The sequence below is a fragment of the Nelumbo nucifera genome, chromosome 1, assembly GCF_055504915.1.
Source record: "Nelumbo nucifera cultivar China Antique chromosome 1, China Antique-T2T, whole genome shotgun sequence".
Taxonomy (NCBI): domain Eukaryota; kingdom Viridiplantae; phylum Streptophyta; class Magnoliopsida; order Proteales; family Nelumbonaceae; genus Nelumbo; species Nelumbo nucifera.
The window spans coordinates 7,557,810-7,574,025 of record NC_142649.1 but is presented as its reverse complement, the minus strand read 5'-3'; the positions used below and the strand labels follow the sequence as shown (position 1 = coordinate 7,574,025).

Here is a 16,216-nt window from a genome sequence, read left to right as displayed (position 1 = left end):
GCATTTAATTATCATAAATTTTCTGAATTTACTGAATAATGGTAATTCTTCATCTGTTTAGAGGCAGAGTGATTTAATCAACTTTTGGTTTATTGATCTTATGTTAATAAATCTTCAATTAATTATTTTATTGAGAATTTGAATGAAACATGCAAAATAGTGCTAAGTATTAAACTTAGATTTATCAAATAGTCTATTTCTAGAATTAAGATATGCTCCTCACATTGACCTCACAGTCACATTCCACCATGTATCAGGAACATTTCCCCATAAATAATAAATATAAATATGGGAGATGTTTCCAATGTGCAGCCAGGATATATTATGTGGTCAATGTGAGGAGCCCTTTATGGGTAATATATCTGAACTCCTATTTTTATGGGTAAGGATAAATTTAATAGTTTAGGCCTATGGAGAATTACTTCAACTCAAACAATTTTATCTTTTTGGAGCCTCTCCAACAGTTTTACATTTTAGACTCTAGATTAATAGCCTTTTCACTTTTAGACATTAGACTTCAAACTTCAAAGTTATTAAATGCCATCAAGTAGTACATTTAGTTTTAAGCCATTATAACCATTTGAGTGATGGTTGAATTTGTCACTTGGCAACCTTTGCAGCCGTCCTCTCTCTCAAGCCACATTGACACCAAGGACGATTAAGGAGTGTCCTGTATAGATAAGGAAGTGGACTCCACTGAGGAAAAGGAAATCTCCCGAAGACTTCGGTGGGCACCCTCATCCTAATAACCCTAGAAGTTCTATCCACCTAGGACACGAATACCCAACTATAAATAGGTATTCCCATTACCCCACTCAAGGTAAGGGATTTTTGGAAGAATACTCTTTGAATATCTCTTTGTAGTATCTCTTTAACCGAGATTAGCGTTGTTTCAGCTTGTTCGGCTTGGCCACCTCTTTCTCTACCCAACTAACTTGAGCATCGGAATACCTACCCGAGGAATAACTTATCGGGCCTCTGACCTTTCTTTTGGTTGTAGATCTCAATGTGTGGCTTCGTCCTTCCACCTCAATCTCGTCTACCTGGCAAGATTCTGATTGTGTCATCAGTTTGAAACACCTCGGATCGGACAACATCAACATTTAAAACTCGTTAGTAGGGCTGTCAATGGACTTGATATTGGTCCAATGTGACCCAATTCAATATGAGTTAATTACAAATGGACAAAGTCCAATCCAATCTCATGAATACTTTGGACTATTTTGGATTAGTCCAATTCAATGTCTGGGCTGTCCAATCTATTCAAATTGGATCCAACACAAACCTAATCCATTGACACTTGTACTTTTATCTTCTATGAATGGACCAGATATTGGTTCAACCCAACCCAGTCCAATATAATTCCATTACATATGGACAAGGTCCAATCTATATCAATCCAATAAATATTTAGACCATAGAGTCTGGATGGTCTAATTCGAAATATATTTTTGGTCTGTCCAACTCGTTTAAATTGATTTTGATACGGACTGGGTCCAACCCAAACCCGATCCATTAATACTCCTATTCGTTGACAAGCTTCCAAAATCGCATGATACCCAAGCAATAGAAGTCGATGTGAGTTTGAGTAGACGGCTAAAAGCAACCAAGTCCAAACAGGGCCTCTCTTTGGCTTGACCCGCTTTGGACCTATTGATGGTATAATGTTAATGGTTAGGTTGAAGCCGGGTTACAGCATTGACAAGTTGAGAGGCTTCCAACAATCCAACCAAACATTTGTCAAAACATGATGTCAATTAAATGCCATATGGTTTTAAAAATGGGAAGTTCCCACATTTGTCAAAACAATTATGCTAGGAAAACGCAGGGAAAGAAAAGGAAGGGAAATCTTTATAAATCCTAATATATATTTTCCTGTATTTTCCTACTTTTTCCTTCAAACCAAACATAACCTTATGAGAAAGCAAATGATGCTTGCATTCTAGAATGGAAACCAATAAATGGCTCTAACCTACCAGTTTATTATCGATCGTCCCTTTCATAACCGCTGTGTTTGGTATGAAGGAAAAGATAGGGAAATCTACACAAACCAAACACATTTTATTGAATAAAATGGTTACTCGGTTAGCTTGTGTAGCAAATTTCCCACAAGTCATCGTAGAATCTGACTCTAGCCAGGCAATTTCGGCTCTAAACAATGCTGCCTCTATCCCTTTTTATCCTTTAGGGGCATTATGGTCTGATATTTTGTCCCTGGTTTTAGACACCACTGTTCGTTTTGTTCATGTTAAGAGAAATTGTAATGTTCTGGCCCATAAGTTGGCGGCGTCCCTGACGCGGGGTGTGGGTTTTCTCTCATCCCCTGTTTTTGGGAGTTTTTAATGAGATCTTAATTACCAAAAAAAAATAAAAAGAATAAAATGATTATTCACAGAGTTCAAAGTATGAATAAGATATTGCATATTAGGGGTGGATTCAAATCAAGCTATTTGTGACTCATTCGATCTTTGGTATATATAAGAAATAACTTTATATAATTTATAAGTCTGACTCACTATCGAGCTTGAGCTGGACTGATCTCAAACATAGGAGCTTTTGAGTCGAGATGAATTCAAACTAATATTTGTAGCTCAAATCAAAGCTCAAGCCTCAATTTGAGCCTTACCTTTTTCTGTCAAGCCAATTTCTAATATTCTGAATACATGGAGTTAGGACATATAGCCACTTTTAAAGATTAATACCCTTTCTGGAGATGTCCTGGTTTAATTCCTAAAGCCTAATTACCTTATATCTAAGCGTATCACCTATTAAAAAAAAAACAAAATATGCAATTTTTGTGCATCGTGATTCATGCACATCGATACTCTAAAGTCTGAACCATGTTTATACAATAAAATATTTAGGGGTATAATAATAAACTCAACATGTCATTTGGTCATTAGACAGTTTACAAGCTATTTAAGAATTTATGCACTAAAAGGCAAAGTAACAAGTCATATAACTCCAACAACTCTAGATTTTTTTCTCCCAAGATTGTTGGTCTAATGGGCTACATATCCAATCATGAGTGAACACGCTCAGTGTTACACACACATGGGACTCACATCCAGATCTATGGAACACTAGATGTTCACTTATCATTAGTTACATAGTATACAGCCCTGTGAGCAGCAGATCCGAGCTCCTATAGGTAGGAGTGCAAGTTTGGTACCTAACTTAAAGAAATTAAATAATATTTGGCCCACGCCCATTTAAAATTTGGCAAAATTCTCGACTTGAGCCCACCCAAATTGCAGCCCTAGTTCTAAGGTGCAACTTGGGGTTGGGTTGGATCAAATTTTAAATGGACCCAAACTGAAAACCTAAACTCAATGTAATTGATGTTCAACTCAAACAACTAACTCACAGCCCTCCTTGGAAGTGCATGTTTAGGAGGATTGTCTTTTATTTGCCAGTAACAAAATTGCACCAGAGTGGAGTAAAATTTGATCTTTAACATAGTATTGGTATTTGGTACAATCCATTTGACAATTTGGCTGTTCTATTACATGATTATAGGATCATACAAATTCGTTGCTTTTTTTTTTTTTTTGGCTCAGGGTTGGTCTGGATTTCATTTGCCATGGAAAATTAGGTATTATTGTTCCTTTACATCATTTGGTTCATTTTGTTGCATCAGTAGGAACTAATGATTTCAGATTGCTACTATTTTCACAACATCCATAACTTTTAGGCTCAGTTTGGGAAGAGTGCAAATACAAATACAAACAGCACAAAACCTTGTATATGGTATTTCTAAACCTTTTATTTTTGCATTGTATATATTTGTATTTGCACTCTTACAAAACTGAGCCCTATCATCTTCCCCATTCACTATTTATGAAGATATCATTCGTTTTCATTTGATTCTATTATGACAGTGTAAGTTTTCTTCAGTGATTTATACTATATTATAGTACGAATGTCATTGTGAAGTAATGTTATGATACTTAAGGTTCCATTTGGTTGCTGCGAATTTCATTTTAACTGGTTTAAATATCTAGGACTGATAGGAGTATAAATGGATCGACTATAAAATCCTTATTTACTTTTGCTTTTGATTTGACTTTGTTTTGTTTGCTTGTAAAAAGTGAAATGATGTGGTTGGAGGTGGGGAGAAATTTATTTAGACCAGTTTGGGAAGAGTGCAAATACAAATATGTACAATGCAAAACCTCGTATATGGTATTTCTAACCCTTGTATTTGCACCATATTAGGGGAAGTAAGATTTGAAGCAAATTGATGAGGTCCCCACTTTACATGAGAGAATTAAGGTTGGAGGAAATGGTGCAAAATTTGCATCAGTTTTCATATGCAAAATTTGCACTGTTAATGAATGAAAATGAGACAAAAAGTGCAAGTTTTGCGTCAGGCAAAAGTGTGAATTATAGTCACAAACAAAAAATTGAACTGGGTGCAAAATTTGTATGTGGTTCTGATCTGCATTGCAAATAAATGCAGCCTAAAGAAACTTCACGGAATCAGTGTTTTGCTCCCTTAGTCCCTTGTTCATTTCAATAGTGAAAATATGGGAGTTTCATGAAAGTAAGGAGATGGAATTTCAAGCTATACAAGCAATAAGACAGAGGAAAAACATCAGTACAATATTGATAAAAAAACATCAGTACAATTTAATTGTGAGGATCTCTGTATTCAATTTATCACTCCCTAATGTTGCTTTATTATTTCTGATACAAGCACTAATTATACAAGACTTTAGTTAAACATCTCAAGCAAAACACCCATCAAAGAAGGAAAAAATAATAAAATAGAAAAAGAAATATAAGACTAAAGATAGAAAAATCACACAATTCACTTGAATGGCTTCCTTCCAACTCCAACAGGCAAAGATATGGTGGAATCCACACTCAAATTACCTATTGAAGGGGTAGACTTATGCTTCCCTGATATCCTTTGAGACATGGAATCCTTGCTTGAGAACAGAGAGCCCTTGTTCCACCTCAGAGATCCAATGCTTTGGGTTAAAGGAAAAGATAGTCGTCTCTTTGCTTCTTGACTTGGAGTTGGTGATCCTTCTTTGAGATTGCTAAGAGTTCTCACTTTTGCTTTAGCAGAAATTGTTGGTGCCATGTAATTGGGCATGGAAAATGGTGGGCAGCTTGTAAGGCTCTCATCATCTCTCAATGTATAAACTTCAGATGCACTTGTTCTTCGCTTCAGATGCTTCACTGGGGTGGAGCTACTTGTTTGTGGCGCTTGGCTTGATAGAGTTGCTCTAAGTTTCGTTCTTGTGGGCATGGATGATTTTGAAGATCTTGGTGTAAGGGCCTCAAGGTTCTCAAAGCCAAACCTTCCTTGCCTGTAGTTACTTGATTGTGGTAGTGGACTGTGCTCTGAAATGGGCTTGGATGGTGTTAGACCATTCTTTGCAGGAATTGTTTGGCTTTCAGAGATCTGATATCCTGGAAGTTGTCGTTCCATCCAGTTCCACCACCAGGGGAGTCCTCCTGATCTGATATCCATAAGGGCTGTATGAGCTGATTTAAGAGGGGCCTTCCATAACTGGTTGAAAGCAAAACAGGCATATTAAACTCCGTAAGTCCACAAGTCCTTAAGCAGTATTTGAGACTAGAACAAGGTTGCAAGACTTCAATATAGTAAAACCAGTGTTGATACACTATAACCTAAAGTTGCATCCTAGCATCTTAGTCTCCCTGCTACCATGAATTCATGGTAAAACAAGTGTTGACAAAACTGAACCTGAACCTGATTTTCTTTTGGAAGGTAGGACCTGAACCTGAATGGGTGGTTGAACTGGCATCCCAGTAAGCCTTCTGTTCTGGCTATTTGATGGTTTTTATGGGATGAATGTTGTAACAGGTAGATAAACCAGTAAAGCCATGACTCAGTGAGCTTTCCAGTTATTCATCCAGTTCAAGTCTGACAACAGAAAACAGAAATCTATGTGCATGGGACTAATAATACCTGGTGTGAATATGCATAGGCCTGTGCCCTCTCTCTCTTCATGACAGCTTCCACCTTTCTTCGAAACCTTGCATCTATTTCCTCTTTTGGAAGTAAGCTATCATCCCAGTCTTGTTGACCTGTCTCAGACTACATGATAAAGTAATTTTAATAATTAAATTCAGCTACACAACAGAAAAATAAAATACAAATTAAATTGTCAGAATGAATTAGCAATTATTCTGATTTCTATAGCTTAAAATAATCCCCTTCTGATCCTTCTAACTAATAACATAGAGTTTTGCTTGCATGGCCATAACATTCAAACAAGGATCATAGGCTCAGAGTCTTTCCCATTAGAATATTCTATGTTGTGGGAGCCTGAGACCAGGACGAGGCAAGTTCAGGCCTGGAACATAAATAGCTAGGTGCAAGTGCAAACAAAGATTTTTGAAAAACAAGACCTTCTCCCAGCTTAACAACAGGTAATTGGATTTTTTGTGGGGCCATGAACCATGATACTTGGTCTATGAAAAAACTCGTTGTTTAAAACAGAGAAAAGGCCCAAAACTATATCCTTAACAAATTGAGCTTCAATTGTACATAAATTGCAGGAATAAAGTGGGCTAGGTTTGGATGCTCATTCTAGGTCATGTGTACCCCTATTCATACATCACACATGCATGATTCTAGATACAAAGCAAGTCAAATCTTGAGAACTTACTGTTAGAGTCCACCTTCCTAAGCTACTCTCTACATCCTTCTCGCTCCTATGTAGAGTCTGCCTTTCGAGAGCCTGGATTTCCAGCATCTGGATCCTCCGAGATTGTATTTGTGTTTGGACTCTAACTAGGAGTTGCATGCACCTCATTGCATTGATGGTCTGTCGTCTCACACTCTGTCCTCGCATCACTCCCTGTAGCCTTACTAGACCCTTGAGAGCTCGGTAGCTCCTCCTAGCCTGCATCACATTAAGCAAATGTTCTCTTCCAAGTTCAATTTGAAATTGTTATACTAGGTTCATGACTCTTCATATGGTTGGAACATTTCCATGTTTCAAATTCTATTTCTATCTATACATCTTTCTTCTCATAAGCTATTATAGGCAAATGGAATACCGTCTTTGAGCACAATTTCAAGGCACAAAGATGGATCAACATCCACCATCCAAGCCTTCAAGCAATTGAAATCTTTGATCCCCTTCAGAGATCAATCTGGTTATGTGATCATCACCACTGGACACTGAGGGAAAAGATTGTATGGTGTGACCCATGTATTCAGGCTTGGATTGCTGAAATTATCTGATTGGGTTTCATTGGCCAGTGGACCTCTGCACTTGCATATTTGCATGTACAAATGATACACAAATTATTTGGAATTCATCACTTCTCATCTTCAGTTATTTGAATTTATTCAAATCCTAATGAAATATGGGGGCTTAACTTACCATGTAACCTCTATAGGCTGTTTGGATCTTTATAGCTGAAGTATTGATATTCTTAGGAGGGTGTGTTGCATTGTATTGAATTTCTTTATGTTGATTAACAACCCTGGAAGGCATGGTAGCTGTGGAAGGAGGAACCTTTTGTTGTTGATCGGTAGACTTTGATTGCGAGAAAGGTGTGGAAGTTTGAGCTTTCTGTTGTTGATCAACGGCAATAGGTGGCAGGGAAGGTATGGAAACATGAACCTTTTGTTGTGGATCTGCAGAAATTGGATGAATGGAAGGTATGGAGGGCTGAAACTTTTGCTGTTGATCAGAAGACATTTGATGAACCTTTTGCTGTTCTCTTTCGACATCTCCCAATATTTTCTCGATGCTGCTTGGCTCTCTATAGAGAGGTATGAATGAATTGCCATCTCCATGCCTTAACTTTCCTAGCCCCCACTTCTTCTTTTCCTTCACAGTTCTTTTCTCTGGTCCCTGTGCTCAAGCATCATACAGAACAGCCTAAGTTTCCAAGTGAAATGCAGGGATTCATGCTACTTCTGCTTTGTTTCATAAGAAAGCTGACTAATAGGCCACAACTGAACTAGGGGTGAACCACTCTCATGCTTCACCTAGTACTAAAGTGAAATATCTACTTACATTGGCTATCTTCTCTTTAGAGTTGGGTACAAGAACTCTCTTGATTGCAGAAAACCAACTCCCTTTCTTTCCCATGCTCCAAGCATCACTATATCACCCTGTAGATAAAAAACACCAAATGATACTAGTTTACGTAAAATTGACATACATTCAACAGAAAAAAATTGGCATAACTTTACAAAATTTTGAATGCAATTACACAACTTTTGATCAAACATATATTGACCTACAGCAGAACCATGAGATGGAGGGTTATGAGCTGCTTCTATCTTTAGCCTCTGGAAAATAGTTGAAGACTTACAAATTTCTAGATCAAGGTCTAAACCCACATGGATACAAACTCTATTACAAAGGCGGCACCACAAAAAATCATCTTTCTAACTTGAGCTTCCCTGTTTATTGAATTATAGAGAACCCTCCAGGTTAGGCAGAGGTATGCAGTAAACAATTCACATAGATACATGGTTAAGTTCTTTTTTTTTGGTATTTGATACATGGTTAAGTTTTAAGTTTGAACTCTTATAATTTGCTATTATGGGTTTCCATTTGGGGGTTTAAAACTTTATAATTTTAGTTATATTCATTGTTTTGAAGACCAATAATCAGTTTCTACACAAAGCAAAGCTTTAAATAACCACAGTTTAGAAAAGCAGAGAAAATTTAGTACCTTCACTAAAATTCAGGCTTCAGAACCTTCATCAGTGAAGCTTCTTCAACCGGAAAGAAAAGTGATGGGTCTTGACTCTTGAGTCTTTACTCTTTCACAAGCTACTTCCTGATAGAAGAGGAAAAGGATGAGTGAATTTTCGTAGCCTTAACAAGCACACATATGAAGAGTATATGAAGCTTTGAACAGGATAAGAGAAAAGGCTAAAGAAGAGTTCTATTAGAAATACCAGCAAGTTTGCAACAACGATACTAGTAAAAGGTAAAGGCGAAGCAAGGAAAGAAGCTTGTTATTTCTCCAAAACTTTTCATTTGAAGTTAAAAATGGAAAATTCTTCTCCAGAGTCTAAATTGTAGCAGTTGAAAGTTAGTTTTGTCCCATTAATTTAAAAAGAATCATGTGTTTCAGTACAGAAGAAGAAACCCAGAAAATAAAAGGAAAAAAGAAAAAGAGAGAAATATTATGGGAGAACTCTCAACATATTCCATCTCAATACAATAAATTGTTCAAGTGAAAGTCTGCCTTCTTTTCTCTACCAAAACAGCAGCAGAAAATTAAAAAGGGATTTGAAAAGAGAGAAAAAAACTAAAATTTACAAGGAAAAGATGGAATTAAATGGGAGAATGAATACCTTGGCCAACCATCTCACCTTCCAGCACCTTCACAAAGCTGTTTCTGTGCAAAAAGGAGAAGAAGGAGAGAAGGAATTAGTCTTCTCTCTCTCCCTCCTCTCCCCTGGTATACCAACTACTTTTTTCCTTCATTGTCTTTCTTTTCCTTCTCTCTCTGTCTCTCTCTCTTCAAACTTTGAATCCGGTTCTTCCTTGCAAGGACTGGATTCACTTTTCTTCCACCCTTTTAACTTTTCTTTTTTTCTTTTCTTTTTTTTCTTTTGTGTGAGGATGAATTTATAAAATTTTCCCTGGTTTGATGACGGGGTGGTGGCCACTTTCTCACTCCATGACCCTCAACCAACTTTACTTGAGTAGAAAGCCTACTGAGACAGCAATTCCATTTCAGAGAACAGTCGGGTTTCTCTCTTTCTGATTAAAATATCATTTTAGTGTTAGGAGGATAAGCCATTGTTAGGTACTTTGGGCAACCACTACGTTGAAAAAACTGGCACCCTATGTTGATCCTAATTAATGATTGTGTGCCTGTGGGACCACAACACTAAAGTAGAACCATGTGATCTCAGCCATTGGATCATAGTTGTCCTAAAGATTTTATGGTATATTTGGCATGATCGTGGTTGCAGGTCGGGTGTATATTTATTGTTGCAACATCATAGTATCACATGTGCATGCACGTGAAAAGAGATTGCTGCATCATGCTATTCTGTGCACACGCACGGAGAGAGTTAGACAGACTTTGAGAGTTTGGATCCATGAGATTTATTACCATGATCCACATTTCTTAGCGTGAATTGCAATTTATTCTATCAATTCTTCTTACAAGGACGACCTTGTTGGGCATATGGATCGGATAGTGATTTGGATATATTTGAATCGACCCGATCAGAATTTGAAACGTTAAAATAGGATTTGGCATCGGAATCGGAATGTCCCACTCCAATTCCATTCCAGCGGTTTGGTTGAGCAGAATGAGATTTTGATTCTCATTCCTAGAGATATAGCATTCTCTTATTTGAGGTAATGACCACTTCAGCCTTTTCTCCTTGAGAATAAGGCTCAGTTTGGATGGAGTACAAATAATAAATATGTAAAGTGTAAAATCCTGTATTTTATATGTATTCATATTATACATATTTGTATTTATACTCTTTCCAAACTGAGCCTAAGAAGGCATTTGATACATAAAAAAAGACAAATGACTTAAGACCCCTTAAAACCTATTTTTTTAGTAGACACCAATTTTTTTTTAAGAATTTATTATGAAATCTGATTCTGATTCTTATTTGAACCAAACAGCTGGCATGAAAATAAGCCATTCTGATTTTGATTTCAAAGGATTTTAATTTAAATTCTGACCACAAAAGGCAAATAAACTCCAAATTCTATCAGATATTGGACCGATATGTGAATAGACTCGAACTCAATTTGTTTACATGATATCTGATTCGATTGAAATATCAAATTGTCATAATTTCCAAGGTTAAATATAAAAAAAAACATATATTCTAAATGAAATATATTGTCTGAATTTCAAAGCCAATTTAATTATAAAGTTTTTAATAATAAAAATAATGTTTTTTTATCAATAATAAAAAATAAAAAAGAAATAAAAATAATGTTATATATATTTTAATATTTTATATATGTATATATCTATTTTCTCAGCCCATCACCATTCACCGTGCAATTGAACCATTGACCCATCTATGTATTATTTTATTGTTTTCGAATTTTTTATGATAATTACATCATGGGTTGGTCCAGGCTGTTGAACCATTGACCATATGACCCATTCAACGGGTTACTAGGTTGTTATATTACTTTATTGTTTCTGGTCTTTTTTTGTGACGATGATCTCACAGGTTGACCTATTGACCTGAAAGGTTGAACCTTTTAGATCAGATTTTAAAACACTGATTTTTCAAGGGGTTTTTACTGTTCAGTTCACCCCACAAATCTTAATTTGTGCTGCTGGCTTGGAATTGATGCCAATATATGGACGGGTATTGACGTTTAATTGGAGGTATTTAAAATTTTGAATTATTATAAATCTACAGTGAAATTCAGAATTTTGAGGTAGAACACAGTCAATTTATCCCTTTTCTTTAATCAAATTCGCATGGAATTTTTTTAATCAAGCAATTTGAAATTTGTTCTGATCATGTTATTTAATCCGATCCGATTAATAATTAAACGGATATCCAAATCCGGCTTTAAGTGAATCGGATTCAAATCTGAATAGAATTAATTAAAATCGGATCCATTTGCAGCCATACTTTCTCACTGGGGCCCTTCTTGCTATTTTGGGTTTTAATACCTGGATAGAGCATCCATGTTATATGTACAATGTAATGGTAGATTGGACTCTGGTCTATAGGGTTCGGATTTTTTTATTGGGACGTGGAATTCAATCATGACTTAAAAAACACCCCTTCTTCCATGCTAGAGGCTGAAGTCACTGAGCATAGGGTGAGGGTGAGGGGTCCACATGGACACCATCCGGGATACAAGATACCGTGGGCCCTATGTCTAATGGAACCAGATTGGCTAAAGACAAAATTATGCATATATGGGATCCACACCTTATGAGACCCACACCTTTCCAAACACTAACATATTCACTCATGATAAATAGCCTATCCCTATGTACATGATTTTGTCTCGAATCAATCCGGACTCTAGTGTCCAACCCTCAACGACTCAAGACAAAATGATTGGGTGATCCAATCCCTTGATGGAAATAGACTTTACCCCCTTCATCAATGTTGCTGTTACACTTCACAGCATGTTCCTTTCGTGGTTCATTTCATGAAGAATTTTTGCTTCTCAAACACAAAACTGCATTCAGTTGTTCTTTGGGCACAGTTTGTTCCCATGGTTTTGACACCACATACTTTTCTATTTTTGTCTGCTCTCAGTGTTCTCAACTAGAAAAGAGTTACCAATGATGTGTGTATGATGTTGTGGGTGATCCATGTCAAAATCATTATTCATATGTTTTTTTAGATAGAAATTTTGTATATTACACAACCTTTTAGGTTGAAATATAGTTCAAAGTTAACCACATGCTAAGGGTCATAACCGGAAAGACATTATATCGGAAAAATTTATAACCAATTAACCAGTATTATAAATAAGTTAATCAATGGGGTGGTATTTATCAAAATCCATAGGTGAACTTTGATTATCATGTCTTTTCGACATCATAGATTTTCCTTTGAATTAAACACATTAACCATAAAAATACAACTAAGGGAAAACCTACTTGTATTGAACTTGTTGTTTATTCTATATTTTAGTTGTTAATATATTTAGCTCAATTGTCAAAAAAAAAATTTTTTTTCGTCCTTGGAGTTTCATGACTTTTACTGCATTTGGTAGAGGTTTCACCAGTTGTTCTCTCCCGGTGCTCAGTATTGCTTCATTATAACTCAATATGTTTGATTTGATCTCTGTTGTTGTCTTTTGTTGTTTTATTGTGATTGATGGTATTACTTGGGTTTGTATTCAGAGCACTTTATGAATGAATTTTGCTTGTTCAGGTTAAAAAAAAGTCTGGGTATCATAGGTTTCTTCTATCATCAATGAAACACTACCTACTTGTCAAAAAGCAGGAAAAACTGAATATCAAACAGGCTGATTTTGTAATGGAAAACATTCAGAAAGGAACACTTAAATTGACATTCATGAAACAAGTTATGACAATAGTTCTCCATTTCACTAGATATCAATCAACTTTGCTAGTTGAGCAGTTATAGGGTCTCCCTCAGGTGACTTACCCATGGTCTGATGGTGGGGTATACATATTTTTTCTCAGAGTTCATGTATGAAATTTGGACCCAAATGGAGGTTGGAACATTATCTAAAACTTGATAGCTCTGTTTTTGCAAAAATTTGTAAATTTGTAAGACATGAATTGTTTTGGAAGACATGGCTAAGAGTTTGTTTGTTTTTTCTTTCTTTAAATTTTTTTTTCATGAGACTATACAACTCCCCAACCTTGGTGATGATAGGATTTGATTCCAACTCTCTACTACAACCAGCCAGAGACCTTATCAACCGAGCCAATTGTCAGTGTTAGACGCCGACCGGAATAATTTGGGGCCTGATCCTTCAGGTCAGCAGTCCCGATCTGCCATACAGCCATCCTATTGGCTATATTAGACCAAAGGTTGCTGCAAGGTATGCATTCATTTTCTTTGTTAGTTGTATCAACGATTAGGACATCTCAACAATGACTATATCGCAATAAAGTTCTGAAGTTGTAATATATACACTAGTAAACTAGGGATGCAAATCTAAGTTGCCAAGAAGAATTTCAACTACATTGGTTGTGTTTGGTACTATTGGTTTTTCAACCTGCAATGTTTTGAGTTGAGACACTGTTTATACTTGAAACATAAACACCATTATTTGTATTTGAAAGAAATGTGTGTTTTTCATTCATGTCAGAACCACATCAGTGGTGTTGAGACTTTGCTTTCCAGAGCAAGGATTTTCATGTATGACTGTTTTAATTCGAAACAGTTTTCAACCAAACAGAAAATTGATCATTAAACTCTAAGTATATGTTTGGCATCGATCATGCATATACATCACTGTTTTTTGTATATGTGTGGGTTGGAAGCACTGTTTTATGAGAAAATTGTCTTTTTTTTTTTGTTTGGAAACGTTACTGGCAGGTAGGATTTTTCCTGGGGTAATAACAACACCTTCTATTTGGTACTAGTAGTCCATATCTATTTTCAGCACTGGTACTTTTTATAGGAAGTCCACGTCAATGCCACATCATGTCCTCGTTGACAGCAACGAGCTCCAAATTGAGAAAACATCGAATTCGGCATTTCCCCATACCACACCTTCTCGATTTCAAAGGCGTGGTTTGAAGCACCAAAACGGTTCCAAATATGATACTGTTTTCTAGAGCACCAATTTTTCCAGTGTGGCACTGATGTGTCACCGTTTTCTGGAGCAACGGCATTGATGCCAAACACCACCCAAAACGCCTTTGTGGTGCTGATGTTGTGATGTTAATACTGAAAGGTGCAACACTACCAAACAGCCACCAAATCTATCCCTGCATCTTACACCTTGTCTATAGGTTCGGCCTGCTCCAACCCGACCCATTAAGTATGTATGCAGAACCAGTTCCAAACGGGACTTGCTAAGACCTGATTATGACGGCTATACTTTTAATCTGTACTTTGAAAATAAACCCTACTTATTTGTTAAATTGATACTGATGAAGGGGAATTTGGCCTGACCTCACAATCACCCGACACGTGGCAAAAGCAAACAACTCGGGACAGCAGAGCGCCCAAAACGAGCACCGAAAGTAACGGTCCAAGCTCACTACTGAGCCCGAACTCCACCAGACCGCTCTAATAGGAGCTCGAGCTCCCTACCAAGAGTCCGAGCTCCCTACTGGGAGTCCGAGCTCCCTACTGAGAACCCGAGCTCCCTGCAAGGAGCACGAACTATCTCGGGTCCCAAGCCTCACAAAGCTGTGACCCGAGCTGGCCCATGGCAGCTCGGAACACTCCCCAAACCGAACTCAAGACATCTCGCTCGCCACTCCAACACTTCGCTTTCGAAACACCAGGCTGACCAAACGTACCTGACACCAAGGACGTCCGTATCCAAGGGCGATACACCTGACTGATTTGGGATCTGACACCTGACAGCTGCACTTCAAACGGCCTCTTGCTACCGCCACTTGCCACCGTCGTTACTAGCCGCAGAGACGGCTCCGACAAAAGGAGCAGTGGCAGTTCTGTCCGGCCAGAGGAAATGACATCCGAACTGGCAGGAGCTCAGAAATAATCATGCCCGATCTGACGGAAGCCTGGAAGTGAGTGCGCGAGGTGGTTATAAAAGGCTCCTACCCCCCAAGAACGAGGTATGCTAACTTTGCGCTATCTGGTCTATCTTGCCTTTGAAAGACTCTAACTTGAGCTTCGGAGCCCTTACGCCGGGTTCTCCCCGGAGCTTCTTCTCTCCCTCCGTTTCAGGTCCCTGCCACTCAGTTCAGAGGCAAGATCGTTGACAGCTAAGATCGGCCGGATTGTGCATCATCAATTAGCGCCGTCTGTGGGAACGCTTCAAAAGGCCTCCCTCCAAAACTCTCATACCCCTTTCTTCTTCTTTGAAAAACTCAACACTCATGGCCTCTTCCAGCAACGCCGGACGCGGCACAGAGACAAACACCACCGAGGAACAGCCTCAAGTTCCCGTGGTGTGTGTTGGGCAGTTCACCATCCCCCTCTCGGTGGACGGAATTCCCAATCTGAATACGCCACAAGCAGTGGCGCCTGTAAACCTTCCTGCCATAAACATCCCCTTTCCTCTCCCCATCGAGACTACCTTCGCTGAACCAACCGCCGTCCCCCTGGCAGCTAGCCAAAATCGGTTGGACGACCTGATACAGTGCATGCGGGCAATGCAAGCCCAGATGCAACAATTCCAGCAACACTAGCTTCACTAGCACCAAGTGTTGCACAACCTCTCCCAGTATCACTATCAACAGCAGTTCCCCCAACTGCCACCGAACCAACCACTACTTCCACCTCGCCACCCTGCTCCGAAGCCGGTCAAGGCCTCTCCGCAGGATGGGCGCCCCCACCAAGGAAAGGCCTCCAGACCCCAGAACCCCCCAAACAACCAGGCCTCGTCCCCAGGCCGGAGAGAGAGAAAAGTCATCCCCGCCTCGCAGCTCTCAGGGGGGTCGGGAACCTCGCCCGCGAGATCGGCACCTCGGGGCTCCAAACCGGAGTTCCCACTCGTGGAAAACCGATTCGGCGCACTGACAGCAGCGGACTACCAACACTCTGGGCCCATCGAGCTCGGCAACATGGAGACCAGCAGCGCCAGTACAAGGTCCACTCAACAGCGAAGGCGTC

At 38.5% G+C, this 16,216-nt stretch overlaps 1 protein-coding gene across 3 annotated transcripts; it reads right to left on the bottom strand.

Moving 5' to 3' along the window:
• Nucleotides 1-4,581: 4,581 nt before the first annotated feature.
• Nucleotides 4,582-9,707, bottom strand: LOC104586996 (protein IQ-DOMAIN 13-like). 3 transcript variants are annotated; one of them, XM_010244408.3, is made up of 7 exons: nucleotides 9,314-9,707; nucleotides 8,683-8,790; nucleotides 8,016-8,113; nucleotides 7,374-7,850; nucleotides 6,651-6,887; nucleotides 5,948-6,076; nucleotides 4,582-5,524 (listed from the first exon to the last, which is right to left on the bottom strand). In XM_010244408.3, exons 3-7 carry the CDS (start codon nucleotides 8,088-8,090, stop codon nucleotides 4,814-4,816), a joined length of 1,629 nt encoding a protein of 542 aa, XP_010242710.1. In that variant the 5' UTR covers nucleotides 8,091-8,113; nucleotides 8,683-8,790; nucleotides 9,314-9,707; the 3' UTR covers nucleotides 4,582-4,813. The 3 variants fall into 3 exon arrangements, with proteins under 3 accessions (XP_010242710.1, XP_010242711.1, XP_088749095.1); XM_010244409.3 differs by having other exon boundaries at nucleotides 9,332-9,618; XM_088892969.1 differs by lacking the exon at nucleotides 9,314-9,707 and adding an exon at nucleotides 8,912-9,146.
• Nucleotides 9,708-16,216: the final 6,509 nt, after the last annotated feature.

Excerpts from the sequence above, each read along its gene's own strand:
- LOC104586996 (XM_010244408.3), bottom strand. The coding sequence starts at position 8,090 with ATGGGAAAGAAAGGGAGTTGGTTTTCTGCAATCAAGAGAGTTCTTGTA. Across the intron at positions 6,888-7,373 it reads CAGCCTATAGAGGTTACATG|GCTAGGAGGAGCTACCGAGC; the intron begins GTAAGTTAAGCC and ends AATGTGATGCAG. Across the intron at positions 5,525-5,947 it reads CCTATGCATATTCACACCAG|TTATGGAAGGCCCCTCTTAA; the intron begins GTATTATTAGTC and ends GCTTTCAACCAG.